At 42.4% G+C, this 15,777-nt stretch overlaps 1 protein-coding gene across 6 annotated transcripts in view; it reads left to right on the top strand.

Annotated features, from left to right (window-relative positions):
• The window catches only part of tle2a (TLE family member 2, transcriptional corepressor a), a 34,596-nt gene that overhangs the window by 5,650 nt on the left and 13,169 nt on the right, over window positions 1-15,777 (top strand). For all 6 annotated transcript variants that reach the window (XM_026158523.1, XM_026158524.1, XM_026158525.1 and 3 more), the window contains exons 2-3: window positions 4,797-4,960; window positions 14,880-14,943. In XM_026158523.1, the coding sequence (XP_026014308.1) occupies window positions 4,797-4,960; window positions 14,880-14,943 (228 nt within the window). The remainder of the gene's footprint in view (window positions 1-4,796; window positions 4,961-14,879; window positions 14,944-15,777) is intronic.

Below are 15,777 nucleotides of genomic sequence, written 5' to 3' on the forward strand. Positions count from 1 at the left end.
TTTTTATTGGCCTTCAGACGGCACTGCATTAAAGCATGATTCTGTAATGGAAGCCCGCACATGGTCTCAGGGACACTCCTGAAAACATAATTTGGAGCTGCACCCACAGGTTTGGGTAAAAGACAACAAAAAACCCCAAGAAGGAACAGTCTTTTCTATTTCGCCAAGATGATGCCAGATCACGTTTTGCTTCTATTACAACACCGTGGCTCGTATGAGTCAGAGTGCTAAATTGGTTTACCTGCAGCCCAGATCTGCCACCCACAGAAATTTGGCACATTATGAAACGAAAAATATGACAAAAGCTTTTTAAAAAAACTAGGCCACGCACCACCTTGCACAAACTTGCCACGTTTTAAACTTTTTTGATGCGTGTTGCTGGCATTAAATTTTCAAATCAGCACATAATATTCAATTATGATAAAATGGTGACATTTTAAAGAAAATGCTGTGTTATTGATTTACAAATCCATTCTTTCTGTTTTGTTTACATCTACAGCATCATTTCTTTTGCAATCAGAGTTGTACTTTTGATTGGAAAATGTAATCACGCTAACACACAATGAATGTGTACATGGTAAATATATCCACTAACTGCTGACGCTGTCGTGCGGAGAATGTCTCACCTAACTGCTAGTGTTATTTGAGACTCTTAATCTTGTTTTACTGTGAGCAGGCTTATTTTTAAGTTGAACATGTTTTGCTGCAGTGTAAATATTGGCGTTGGTTGCATTCTTTTGCAAAGGCACTATTCAGGATTTGCAGTGTGGAAGTCAAATCTTTTATTTTTTCTTTCTTGGATTGTGCATATGGAAAAACACATTTTTTAGTGGTGAAGACTACAGTTTAAAAAAAAGTTATTGTTTTTGTCCACTGGAAATCTCTTCCTTCCCTAATTACCTGCATCCTTATAAAGAAGACACTGAAAAGCATTCTTCAGAGTGGACACAACTACCTCATGACAGCGACGGCCCCATTTCCGCTCCATTTGCGAATTTTGTATCACTGTAGGTCAGCGTGAGTAGCGAGGACGAAGACACATCTTGCAGGTTTCCGCTGATACTGACGTTGGAGCTGCAGTCATGTGTGAATGCAATGAAGTGCATATGTGCTTGTAAATACTTGTGGAAAATTTAATGTTTATAATGGTCATGTGTGGGTGTGTTGTCTCATCTGTGAGTCTGATTGCACATGTTTGTTTGAGAGCGTGGGGGTTCGAGCAAGGATGTGAGGTCATGGCGGTTTGCTGCTCGTGGTGTAATTTGAGGTAACTCAAATAAAAACAGGAATGATATAATTCAGAAAACACCACACTGGCAATGGTCCCTTTACATCAGATTTTTAATGGGTGCTTAGTTTCTCCTTTATTCATACATTTATAATTTTGCTTGTCTTTGCACTGTCGGGTGCATTGTTGGATTGTCACGGCCACGCTGCTGTGTTTGATTTTTGGATGCAGTGTTTGATGTTAAATAATATCTGTCTTTATGGATGGCTGTGCTCTCTTCCAGGAAAGATCTTGTTTAAATCTGTGAAACTGAACTAGGCTTTTCAGTACTGACAAAGATTAGTGGCGAATATGTCTGTGTGTGTTCGCATATACATTTAATCTGATGGGGTCGCAAGTTAGGGTCCTGGACCTCTAACTTTAACTTTTCTCTCTACACAAGAATGAGCAGTTTCATAATGATTTAACTGAACAGTTGAGTAATCAGATGATCTCTCATCATAACAGATAAGCTTTCCTTCCGTGTTCCTTGCCACCCAACTTCCCGCAATCCCTGCCCAGTATTACAGAACCTGACTTCATAATTGTATCACACACAAAAAGGTCGAGCCTGTAATTGTGTAACAGTGATTTTCAGCCTATGTAAGCTTTGTTCAAGGGCAGACGGCATGTCTCTTGTTTGCCTTCGAGCCTGGGACACGGCAGAGGAGGGAGGGAATAACTGACCGTGGGATTATCAGGTGAGGCTCCCCGCCTAGATCTATTCCCAGAGGTTACCAGGTCAGCTTAATGGTCTGACCTCTCACTTTTAAGCCTGCTCAGCTGTTTGCCAGATCAGGGGTTTGGACAGACTAAGAGCGCTGGTTCGTGGGAGAGGAGTTAAGACGCTATGCTGTGATAGGATGGATGCTTTAGTGTTTCACAGGCAACATCTGTATGTGCATCAGTGTAAAAAAACAACAAAAAACCCAACAGACTGACATTTTACATAAGAGGGGAATGGTAGATTCCTTATTTTCGGAGGGGATAAAATCCTCTCTTTTTGAAGAAGGCACAGTCTCTCCTCTCACCTGTCCTTTGAAGACATGAATATGAGATAAAATGGGGGATATTTTTTTCTAACGTCCAGAATATGTTGAAGAGAAGTAGAGGAGGAAGGAGAGCGATAAAAAGTCCCCTCTTTCTTACACCTTCCACTGTCCTATAAAATGGCCATGGCCTTGGTGTTCTTTTTTCCTCTTGTGAAGAGTAATTGCTCTCCGTGTGTGCGCGCGTGTGTCTGTGTGCGTGCGTGAGAATGAGCGGAGTGTGTGCGTTTAATCAGAAGTGTGTGGGGAGTGTGTGACTGACAAAATGTGTGTGTTTTGTGGGGGTGAGTGTTTGTAATACTGGGTTTGAGTGTGTAAGGGAAAAACGGAGTGTGCGCGCACACGTGTTTGTGTGGCTTTCTGTGCTCTAGGAGGGGGATCTGGCCGACAGATTGAGAGCAGCTTGTTAGAAAGAAAGAGGAACAATGAGGCCACAGCCCTTCTTCTATCAGCCATTTTTCTTTTCCTTCCATTTCTTCTCTTTTCTCCTTTTTCTTGTTCCATTTCTCCCCCCTTTCTCTTCTCCATTTAAATCTCCTTTTAGAAAATTCTTCCTCATTCACCTCTTCTCTGTGTATCTCCAAAAATAGTCTCATCCATCTTATCTGTCCATTTTTACTTTTCATCAGTCTTACCTTTTCCCCCCTTTAAATTCTCCTCCCAATTTCATCTCTATTCTCTGTCCTTGCACTCCCCGTCTTTCCTCAGTATTTAATTTCCTTTCCTCAGATAATGTTTCACCTGCTGGCAAACCTCTCCTGGTGTATCTTTCTTTCATGCGTCTGCACACATGTGGACACGCACGTTTTTATTTAACATCTTTTACACACTGTTTTGCTGCATTGTAGCTGAGCGATGTTGTAATTAAGCCTTTAATTATACATCATTAATGCCTCACAGACACTGCTGATTTGTACAACATCAGGATTTGTGGGGTTATTTTTTGAAACCAAATTAAAAATTGTCACAATCCACGCTTAGAGAAATAACCTTTTAGGTTATTTGATGACAAGGTGGGCAGCTTATTATTTTTGGACACGCTGTGATGTCCTAATTGGCATGGTGTAATTAAACTACATCGCATAAGTGGAACTGAAGGATATCTAGTTTTTTTTTATTTTTTTGTCTATCTTGTCACTTTATCCCTTCAGTGTGGTTTTATTTGTTGTTTCATATAAATGCAAAACTTTCAGAAATGGAGAAATTCTAGCCAGATGGCTTGGAAGACAGGATAGCATATATAATGTAGTCTCCGGAAGAACTGGATGGGAAATGTATATCGTTAAAAATGGAATCAAGCAAAAATGTTTAACCCTGCACGTGTTTAACTTAAACACACAGTCTGCTATATGCTTGGGTTTGACAGAATGCAGGTGTGAGCACAGCTTTCTCCCTTTGCATTCAGCATAAATATTCCACATTGCACAGGGAACTTGAGTACTTCCTAGCAAATCTCCAGGCAGCGAGACAAAACGTAGCAAAGCTACATGACTACCAGTTAAGAATGCATATAAGAGAAAAATGAGTTGCACTCTTCTACTACCCTCAAAGGAGAAAATAATGCCGCAGGGTAAACACAATGTGTGTGGCACTAGTAGACAAGTCGTATCTGCCCTGGCTGGAATTGTAACACTGCCAAAACTTTTGGTTTATTCTTTTCAAGAGAGAAGAAATCTGCATTTATATCATGAAAACGCTCAAGAAATTCAACGTTCCAAGTCTGTTTGTACAATTCCTGATTTTAAAAACGGCAAAACATCGTCAGCTGTTTCAGATTTTAAATGTATCGATTAAGCAGCGCTGTGTAGAGTAAAATCTGTGGCCTACCAAATATAAGTTTTAGTACTTATGCTTTAGTTCGATATAATTTTTTAAGTGCTAGAAGCTAAAAATGAACATCTTAGATGACAATCATGAAGCTTGTGAACCGGCTGTCTTTTCTTCCCTCTGTTATTTTGAGAGAGAGCCAAACAGACAGACAAATGGACTGACAGCCCCGACCACCCTCCTAGGCCTGCTCTTAGCCCCCTTTTGTCTGCCTGTCCTGCAGCATTACCCCTATGGTTGTAGTCTCCTAATTGCTCTGGATCCCGCAGAGAGGAGAGGCTATACACAGGGGTTGGAAGGGGTCTTTGGCCACGATGGGGTCCTTTTCCTCCCCCGTTCTGCACCCCCGCTGCTCTATTTTGCCCTTTATTTCTTTTTTCTTCTACCCAGACTTGCAATTAAACAAAGTGTGCTCATTTGGCTGAGAAGCTCTTGTGTCTCTCCGCCCTATTCTGCTGACCCGCTCACATCTGGCAATAACAGTATTTCTATATTCAGCAGCTCCTCACAGACGTGAGAATAGATACGGTGCTCACGATTATTGCTTCTTTGATAACATTCACTGTAGCAAATTCCTCAAGGACACCGGGAATGACGCGATTTTGACATTTAATTCCAACAATCTTTTTAATAAATATTTCTTGTATTTTCAGGCACCTCTACAGGCACCCCCAGGATCCTCTGCGTCAGTGGTGGCAGCTGCAGCGGCAGCGGCGGCTGCAGCTTCGGGGACGCCCCAGTCACTGAAACTGACCTACCCAGAAACTTTGGACCGCATCAAGGAGGAGTTTCAGTTCCTTCAGACCCAGTACCACAGGTGGGTGTGGAGCAGTTTTCAGTACTGTTTGCAGTCTGTTTGCTTCCAGTGCCCTGGGCATTCAGGGTGAAAATTAAATGATCATGTGAAAGCTTCATGTCTGAGTCGCACCATGATCACTTCTCTGTAAACTTCACATTGGAATGGACAACAGCTACATGAGATTTTAACACTGATCATAGCTGCATAAAGTCTGAAAACAACACTTTAAATATAGCCTGCATAAGAACACTTAAATATACCCCCCCAATATTTGCTAAAAAAGTATTGGTGACACGAAGGTGTTGTCCTGGTGTTAAATCAATGAGTTTAAAGCTTATCAGTCACTAAATGACTGCGGTGATTTATTTTACTAGAGGAGCTACAACTCTGGATCACAGCAGCATCCATGCTGTTATCTGTGGGAAAAGCAGAGGGCTAAATAGTAGAATTAGCATCTTCAGCGCTGCCACATGACTGTGCAGTAAAGTGTCGTGGCAGAAGTTGAGGCAGGCTCAGCTTTATTCCCAGGCGACACACTGGAATTGTTTCTCTCGCCCATGCCATACACATGCAAACACACTTGATCTGGCTGAAATAATGCAAGATAATGCTATGTGACGTTTTGACATCTACTCTTTTTGCCTGACTGTATGGTGTGCTTGATGCGCAGGAATGTGCCCAGAATGCCTTTGAATGTGGGATTTGGGCTGGCTGTGCAGTCCCAGCCTTCTCCCTCTTTTCTCTCTCCCTCTCTCTGCTCTCTTGGCACACCTTCACAGGGTCATTCCCGCCTCCCAACTCTTCTCCTCTCATCCTGCTTTGATATAGCTGGCCAGAATCTCCTCTCCCTCCCTTTCTGTCCCACTTCAAACTTCTTTTGTACACCCATCCCTCCCCGTGCACAGCCCCTCTAACCCCTGCGGCTACTGTTACCCCTGTTCACACCACTGCCTGCATGTGTTGCTGTTCTTATTTCACTGTCCGTTTTGTTCACCACAAGCTCGAAAGTATAAATCTAGAGAAAGAAAACACACAAATTTCATACTTTCCAGTGGATTGCTTCCACATATAATGCTAATTTTTTCTATTGACTATGAACCGGAGCATAAAGTTTGTATGGAGATGCATAAGAGTCACATTGACGAAGATAAATGTAAAATCTGTAATTAGCATGGCCGGTTAGAGGCTTAGCAATGCCTGTTTGGTTTCTCTAACTTCTGGTTTGTGCAGCATTTTTTTTTAGTCATGAGACTTTTTTTACGAATACCGACTGGAGTAAACGATGTATAAATGGTAAAGCAAGCAGTGAGAAGAAGGCAGCATGTGCTGTTTGTTTTAACCTCAAACCAGTAAAAACATATATCTTTACTCCAGTTTTCCAGTCTTGTCACATATGCACACTTATTCAGTGCAATGCTAGAGGTATGATGCCGGCCACGTCTAAGCCGTATGATATGTTTTTGATGTGTTTGTTTGCATGGATGAAGCAGTTTATCTCCTTGTCATCGCTGTCAGCAACAAGCCCCCCTCCCTCGTTATTTGCATTGTCCCTGCGACAGATCCAGTCATTCACTGAACACGAGTTACCTCTGAATCTCATGGTGATGAACTCCTCTGGCGGGAGCTTAGCATAACACCTCATGTTACAAAACACCTGGAGCATCGCCCTCTTGCAAGTGCTGGTACTGAGAACTACTGAGCAGGATCAACAATAAATTAATGATGTGATTAAGAACACGACCGAGAGCGGGATTGGGATTCTATCTGCGTCGTCCAGTTTCGATAAGTCGGCGTGTTGTTTTAACGGGTTCAGGTTTCCAGGAAAGATTGTTTAACCACCCTGCAAGGTTTCTCCCAACAGCCCTGCGGGATGTTTAGAGCACAAAGAATCAGAGCAGATTAATTCACTGCATATGACTACAACTGAAAACTAATACTGTAACCATGGCTTGGAACAATAGCAACAGTTTCTGCAAGTGGAACAGCTTGTGTTATCAGACATCTTCTCACGTATCTGTCGGGTGCATGTTTAATCTGGCAGGTGGGGATGAATCTGTTAATTGGATTGACTGGTTTGGCTCGCTCATAATTGGCGTACAAACAGCAATAAACTTGAGCTGCTGCTCGTGTTGTGTTTAAGGAACAAAAACAACTATACTGCTTATCTTTTAGGAGTAAAAAAAGTTATTTTAAATGAATTATTCAATGAAGAGTCAATCAAGCCAGGATCACAATTATCTAATTGGTGTTTAACTTGTTTAACCAAATTTTACATTGTAACATATGTAAAGCAAAACAATGTACTGCTTTGTGAATTTATTACACTAAAGGTTAACTCGGGCTAATCTCAGTAGGCAGTTATTAGGTGCACCAAGCTAAATCTAATGCAGTCATGTACAACAGACCTTTAAAATAATCCTGCCACCTTGAATGTGTAGTTATGTTGGAAGTAGGGTTAGTGTGCACGAAAATCACCAAGTAACCAAAATATGCAGGCCAGCCTCGCTTGAGCCATATGCCACTGTGAGGTCATAAAACCACTGTCGTGCAGTAAAATTAGAAGTAATACTTTACCATTGCAAGTGGCGCAATAAAGCCACTTGCCCCTCTCACAATTGAGTAACTCCTGGAAGCTGTTTGGTTCGGTTACCCCCTCCCCCCAACAGTTTGGCAGCAGTTTTTGAAAGGAGCACACATGCATACAGTGGCAATCAGTATGATTAGCAGTGGCCTTGTTTAGTCCAGCAGCAGACAGGTTGCACCACAGAACCACTTCTGATTGCAGGCTACACCTTCATGTAATCAGATCCACTTGTACACTATTCACCCTGCAGGGAAAACATGACCTGAACGCCCACAGAGACAGACACAAACACACTGACCCGTTCAGACAGACTCCCAATCCGATGCATATGCTTAACACGCTTAGACACATGTACGGGCCTCCCCAATTATCTTCACACACAAATAGATGTTGTCTGGAAATAGCTAGGCTTAGTTGTGTATTTTGGCCACAGGGAAAGTGGCCAGATTCTGATAGATGCCGGATTAGATGGCAGGAAAGAGATGGTGGGAAGGGATTTGGGCTGATGAGCTGAAACTGTGCATTGTGTGTGCAGGCGGGCGGATAGATGGATGGGTGGGTGGTAAGGGCGCGTTTCTAAATTTATGTGTCCCTTTTTTTTTTTTTTAGGTGCTGCACGTGGTTGGTAAGATCGAGTGAGAAAGATTTCTAAGCAACCTAAAGAAAGGGAAGAGTTAATTAATTAGAGGGTCATTGCTGGGTCAGCTCGTGTGTGTGTGTGTGTGTGTGTGTGTGTGTGTGTGTGTGTGTGTGTGTGTGTGTGTGTGTGTGTGTGTGTGTACATGTGCACGCACGTGTGTGTGCTAACTATCTAAACAGGCTGTAATCAGCAGGCTGAAGGGAGACGGGAGGAGCTGCTGACACAGAGCTCTCATTACAGTAATTTTCTTTCTGTACAAACGCACACACACGTTGTTCTCGGTGACTGCAGACGTGCTTGCATTGTAACTCTGTGTGTGTGTGTGGTCTGCAGAGTAAGATAGACTCTCCACTCACCACTAATATGCTGCCACTCATCACTAAAGAGCCCCTCCACTCATCTCTGCCCAAATACGACATAGCGGCACTGACGCACATACAGTCAGTGCTGCGCGCGTGTAATAATTTCACAATCAACCGATCATCTGATTATTGAACCTTATACAAAAAATACCGTTTTCTAGTTTTGCGTCCGTACACGACCACACAGGGTTTTAAAGCCGACCGATCACGAGACACGTGCGGACTTTCAGCTTTAATTTTGAGGGTTTTACATCATTTTGCGTAAACTGTTGGAGAATTGTGGTCATTTTTATACACAGGCTCAAAAGCAATTGGACAATTGACTGACAAGCAGTTTCATAGCCATGTGAGGTTTGTTTGCTTGTTATTTCATAATTAGAGCGATGGGAACACTAACAAATATGGAGAAGAAGACAAACATCTCATGATCGGACACATCACACATGGCACAGGCAGCGTTATGGCATGGAAACGGGTCACTAGTGTTTATTGATGATGTGACTGCTGGTAGAAGTAGCAGGATGAAGTGCACAGGAATATACTCTCTGCTCAGATTCAGCCAAATGCTGCAAAAACCGATCAGACAACGCTTCACAGTGCAAACGGATAATGACCCAAAGCATCCCGAAAAAGCAACCCACGGCTTTCTCAAGGAAAAGAAACGGAATATTCTTCAATATCAAATAGCAAAGTCAGTCGCCTGATCTCAACCTCACAGAGCAGCTTTTCACTTATTAAATAAAAAAACTGAATGCAGAGAAACCCACAAACAAGCAGCAACAGAGCATCTTAAAGGATTCTTCTTAACCCCTTGAACTAAAGCTGAAAATCTGCACTTCAATCACATATTGATTGTTTGATTTAAAATCCACTGAGGTGGAGCAGAGAGGTAAAAATTCAAAAACTGTCTCTATCCAACAAATTATCTCTGGGTTATGGACAATAATGGTTTGGACAATAATTCATAACACAGAGATAAGACATATTGAGACAGTGCTCAGACTGAAATCTTTTCACGGTTTCATTTATGTTAATAGGCACAAATGATAAGTTTAAAAAAATTAGTAGCGCTAATTAAGTAACTCTGTCATTTGCATACCTCTGTTAGGCAATATATTACACAGTGCTGCATGAACACCGAATAAAGCGTATTTAATTTCTTTAGAAGCTTTTGCTGTACCTCTTTGTGCTTAAACACAAGTATGTAACTACGCCTGTTGGCTCTTTACTAGAAGGTCGAGATGCACAAATACGGTGACGCGTGATGCGTTCGCTGTCATCAGTCAATCTGCAAATACGATGGCATTTAGCAATGGCAGTGGCCAGTGTTTACTTTTGTGCCGCATTGGTTTTTGGCTTGGTAGATTTTCAAAGATGAGCCATAATTTTAAAATTTTTATTTATTTATTTGTTGGTTTTTGTTTGGTTCACTGGCACAAAAGGCAGAACAAATAACAAAACAAAAAACGCCGTAGATGTTGGTATCGGCCAATAATGTCAGAATCGCTGCATCTGTACTAAGTCGACTTACATACGCTGTCACCACCACGTGTGGGCCTGAATTGAATACGTCTTTACAGCGCATGTAAATAGATAGGTTGTGTTTGTGCGTGTTTACAGTTATAATTGGATAAAACGGGTATCCTGTGTTTAACTGTCATTCACCAAATGATAAAATTATATTTGCTTTAGAGCAGGCTGAGGGTTTGTGGTTTCTTAATGTGATTCTTTTTTTTTGTGGGTTGGTTTGTGTGATGCAACCTCTCCCTTTTTAATTCAGTGTGTGGTTGTTTGTGTGCATTTGTTGGAGACAGTTATAAAAGACCAGCCTTTACAGTAAGCCTAGCGGCATAGAGGGTAACAGTTGGCCTCTTATTGTGTGACAAGTTCCTGGCTTGTGTGTGTGTGTGTGTGTGTGTGTGTGTGTGTGTGTTTGCTCTTGTACTTGCCCTTGAGAGATGATGAAAGAGTACACTGGCAAGTTGGGTGGGTCCCTGGTATGTATGTTTGTGCGTTTCAGAGACAGTGTGTGTATTTGAAGACAGAGACTGGGACGCAGGCCGGAGGTTTTTGTGGCAGAGCAGAGAGGGGAGGTTGATCAATAGTTAATGAGATGTAAAGTGAACAGTCACATACCTGCAGGCTGGCAGGCTAAATGGTCCTGACACTGTAAAGGCACTACACTGGCGCAGTCGCTCCCATCGGTGTGTGTGTGTGTGTGTGTGTGTGTGTGTGTGTGTGTGTGCGCGCGCATGTGTGCATAATGCGTGTATGTTTAAAGCTGGGATTACTAGTTAGTATTCTGTATTTCTGCAGCACTTTGTCTGAATTGATGGTTCTTTCTTTGTTTCCTATCACTCTGAACTCGGTGTTTATCCTGTGATTTACAAGAGGAAATAATTGAGACAAAAATTTAAAGACAAAAGTTCTCTGCCAGCTTTTGGCACTTGACACCATTTGACAAACCGTTTTTGTTACGATCAGTCCACACATCATTTCTTCTCAGCTGGTCTTTATTCACTTTATTCAAAAGTGCTCAAAACCCAAGTTTTTTTTGTTTGTTTTGGGGGGGGGGGTCATCTATTTTTCCAAATCCCTAAAATATTTGCTTATATTAACTACGAAATTAATTAAACATCTGTGAATCTGGCACCAGCTAATGTTTGCAGTTTTTCAAGAAATATAACAATTAAATAACTCCTCTGTGTTTACGCTTTTCTGAATGTAAATAGATTTAAATGTTATATATAATGTGGTAAAAGCTTTATAATGTAAATCTAGTCCTGCCTCATTTCACACGCTCCTCTCTTCACCTCTGGGGAGAAGATTTTTCGACCACACCTATAACTGGCTTGTGGAAGGAAGAAATTAATATTTTGTCAATATTTTGATGGTCTTTAGCGACACTTGCCCAACGTGTGCAGAAAAAAATATCTGTTATCACAGGAAAAGAACAAATAATTTGGCAATTACTGTTTCATCATTTACCATCATTCATCAACTAGCTTACAGAGATCCCATTTCTGCAAATCTGATCACTCATAAGAAAAATAAAATGCTCCTCTTGTCCCCTTAGCTGAAAAAAAAAATCCTCAAGTAAGCAGGAGCAATGGACAAGCGTGTTATTGAGGGAAAATATGAAAATACCTTTGTTCCTTTAGCATAAAAAAATCAATGAAGGAAAAGGAAAAGTATTGTTTAGAAAAACAAATGCTAGGGAGGAAAGCGTTGACATTTTTACAATACCCACAAGCCCAATTTTAAAACACGGCGACTTAAAAAGCAGTCGGCACATTTCTTCTCCAAGTGCAGAATTAGATGCTTTACTGTCTGTAGGCTCTCATTAGAGTGTGTGTGTGTTCCTCGCTGTGTTTATTTAGCAGCTACGTGTGCACGTGTGTGGGTGTATGTACAGTCTGTGCTCACGTGTCCGTTATGTTTCCGTGCGCCTGACACATGCAGTGTATTCGGTTAATATGCTGGTTTAGTGTGTTCTCACACACATCACCATTTTCTCCCATGCTTTATGTGGTTAGTTTGCGCGTTTCCTTGTGTGCGTGCGTAAAGAGCATTTGTGTGTGAGTCTGTGTGTGTGTGTGTGTGTGTGCTCAGTAGCAGGGCAGCACTGACAGAGCTGTCTGAAGGCTGGCAGGCTGCAGATTTGTAGCGCATTCGGCTGATCATCTTATCTCCTGTCACCGCCAGTGAAAAATTGGAGGAACCGAGCCCACCATGCCACACAGGCACACACGTGTGCGCACAGACACACACACGCCATTTCTTTTTTCTTCTTGCTTTTTTCTCTTGTTCGCTCGCTCAATCTTGCTTTCTCTCCATCCTCGGAAACCATCTCTCCCTCCCTCGCAGTAAATGGTGCTGAGCCAAAGACTAATTATTACAGGCAATCATTTCGACATGAAATACCTACTTCCTGCTCACCGCTCTCCTCCCCTCTCTCCCTCATTTTCTTCTCCCGCTCCAACTCTTTTATGCTCCCACAGTCCCATCATGACAACACACACTCGCGCAGTAATTCCAATCCTTGAAGTCCATTTTCTGGGGAATGGTTATTGCTTTCTGAGTACGACCTTGGGGTCTTTCTTGTAAGCACAAGAGCTGTCCATCTGCACGCTGTTTGGGTGTAGGCGTGTATATGTGCATACGTTTGTTTTTGGCACAGCGCTCCATAAATTGCTCAGCAGCATTGCAAGACTTTGTGGCTACATGGATGTTTGTTTTTCTTTTATTATTTTGTAGATCGGGGGTATGGAGGTGTTTGCACTTTAGTGGTTCATAGGATGACTAACTGTTGCTCATTTGCTGATTTAGTGAATGTGGTGATTTAGTGATTGTCTTTTAGTTGTCGGTTGTGAATTCTCTAAAATAAGTAAGGAGGCACGCGTTCTGATGGACGTTATCAGCTTTATTAAACGAAGCAAAAGAAAGTGGGAAACAATACATAACAATGTGTTGATGATAATTGGTTAAAAAGTGAGTCATTTTTTTATTATCATTATCATTATTTCATCATCATTTATTTTTTCGTTTTGCACTTTTCAGGAGAAACACTCAGGAGAAATGGGTAACTGCGCAGGGGAAATGCAAATCAGACCACTCATGAATGATTTCACATGGCATTCCCTATTTTTTGTCCTTTCAGTTTATTGTGATTGTGTTTTTTTTTTTTTTGGAAAATGGTGAAAGTGTTGCATTATGGCCGTTGTTTCATGATTGTGTTGTATTTATTTATATAGAGAATCGCTTGATTAGCTCTGAGCCGGTGGACAGTTTCTGTGTGTTTGTGTTCACAGCTATTCTGTAAGCATAATCCCAGTTTTTCATGATTAACACACTGGAAGCCATGCAAACACACACACACACACACACACACATACGGAGTTGCATTAGTTCCCAGCCCAGCTGTGAGTGACTTCTGCCGAGAGGCAATTCCAGTGTAATAAAATCTATAGGGTGGCGGTGGCGGGGTGGGGGTGGTGAGGTTAATCCTCACTACCCTCCCTCCTCCTCAGTCACCACCACCTTCCTCTCTCACTCTGCGTCCTGCTTCTCTCCATCTCCTCCCTCGTCCCTCTTCTCCTCAACTGACTGGCAATGATAAATGAGTCAATTATGTGTGTGTGTGCACGCTGCACTGGAGAAAGGGAGCGGATGGGGCTGTTATTACCTGTTGCGGCTGGGGGTAATGTTGCGGTATTAATCATATTCTAATTTTCCTCCGCCAAACGACCCCCCCATCACCACCGACACCACCCCCGCACACTCTTTCCCGCAGCACCCACCTTTAATGTCCCACCTCACCGCAACCCCCCCCCCCAATCAATCTATCTGCTGCCCGCAAACAAGTTGGCGTAAACTGCCTCAGGCCCAAAATGTACTAGGTCTGTTTGGAGGGAGGGTGTGGGTGTTGGGGGTGGGGGGTTGAGGTCAGTGTATTTCTGTGTGCGGGAGATGAAGAGAGCGCTGCAGAGGTAACAAGGAAGGTGTTTGTTTGCTCGGACCTGAGCGCATTTAGAAATGGTGTGTGTGTGTGTGTGTGTGTGTGTGTGTGTGTGTGTGTGTGTGTGTGTGTGTGTGTGTGTGTGTGCGTGTGTGTGTGCAAGTCTAGCAACTGACATCATCCAAATTTAGGAGACATCAGGGACCAGTTTGGGTGTGAGGAGAGATGAGCAGACGAAGAGGACAGACAGAAATATAGGACACATGGGAGCTGTGTTTGGCTGCTATCACCTCAGATACATTTTTGTGTTTGATTGCATTAGACTCCACGCCAGGCCTCGGAGTAAGCAGCATCCCGAGACACTCACAGACAGACACAGGTCACGTCCCGAACACACGCACAGACAGGTGAAACAGAACTGCCACACTTGACCCACTTGAAACAGAAACTTCAACTTCAGTCAAACTTGGCAAAGTTTGCAGTTCAAATTGAAGCAGGGGACGGTCAGATCCAAAGACAAACAGGCTGGCTGGCAAATGGGAAAGCAACAAAATGAGGATGAATGGATGACACATGGATAGACTGAAAAAGAGAACGAGGGAGAGACACCTCGGATGTGCCTTCCTGCCTGCAGTCTTGGCTGAATTTCAGGCCCCGAGCGTGACTTTGTCTATTTCTGCTCTGCTCTGAGGTGATAATGGGCTGTCAGCACCCCGGTCACCCTGCTCCCTCCTCCCCAGTGAATGATGGAAACAGGAGGGGTAGGGGGAAGAGAATGAGTAGGGAATAATTTGTTGTCATGTTGCTAATTACACTGTGTATTTTTTATTTTGGCGTGTGATACAAATCAAAATGGCCAGCCTATATTGTTTCCATTCTTCTCTGTGTTGCAGTTTGAAACTGGAGTGTGAGAAACTGGCTACAGAGAAGACTGAAATCCAGAGACACTATGTTATGGTGAGACACACACATACACACATCTTTCCACATTTACTCACAACAAGTGCAGAGCCAAGTCCCCTGAATCCCTTTCATCTGCTAACAGCTGCCAAACAACACCCAGCAAAAACCACACACAAGACCACACATGCACACACAAACACATATTAGCGAACTACAAAATAAACCCAAATTTTAACAGTTTTTTTTTTTTTTTGATGGGAAAGTACTGGTACGTTTGTGTTTAGAGAAAAATAAAAATGTGGTTTATTTTCTCCAATAAGAAAACTCTTTATTAGAAATACTTTATATTCCTCGAAGGAGGAAACAGATTGGCAGAAGTGATGAATGTCTTAAAATTGTCTTGAATGTGAATTTAAGGTGGTTTATTTCGACTCTGTTGGGATCTTTTTCGTTCATTGATTGGAGCTGAAAATGATCGCCAAAACTGGCGTTACTCAGAGCGTTAGACGTCTCACCAGCACAGCTCTGATTGATCACTTCTGGTCTGTCTGTTCTGGTGCTGCTGCGTAATGTGCCCAGTCATTGCAGATATTCCACCAAGTCTGAAACATTTGCATCTCATCACAAAAATGAGAGAAAGTTATAGAAGCTGATGCAAGGCTGTGATTTGAATAGCAGAAAATATCTGTAAATCTGGGCATGACAACAAGAGTAACAAAGCGTAAAAGTGGTCCCTCTACCTCCGTGCTACTTAGAGGTACGACTGATTGTGAAGGATACATGATCAGCAGATCTTTTTCCAGATAAAGGGAAGGCCAAAACTCTTTGTCTTCTTCTCTTTTTTTGCTGTTTTTTTAGTCTGCAAACCTCCAGCCTTGATTTACCTGT

This window comes from Astatotilapia calliptera, chromosome 23 (genome assembly GCF_900246225.1).
Source record: "Astatotilapia calliptera chromosome 23, fAstCal1.2, whole genome shotgun sequence".
Classification (NCBI taxonomy): Eukaryota; Metazoa; Chordata; class Actinopteri; order Cichliformes; family Cichlidae; genus Astatotilapia; species Astatotilapia calliptera.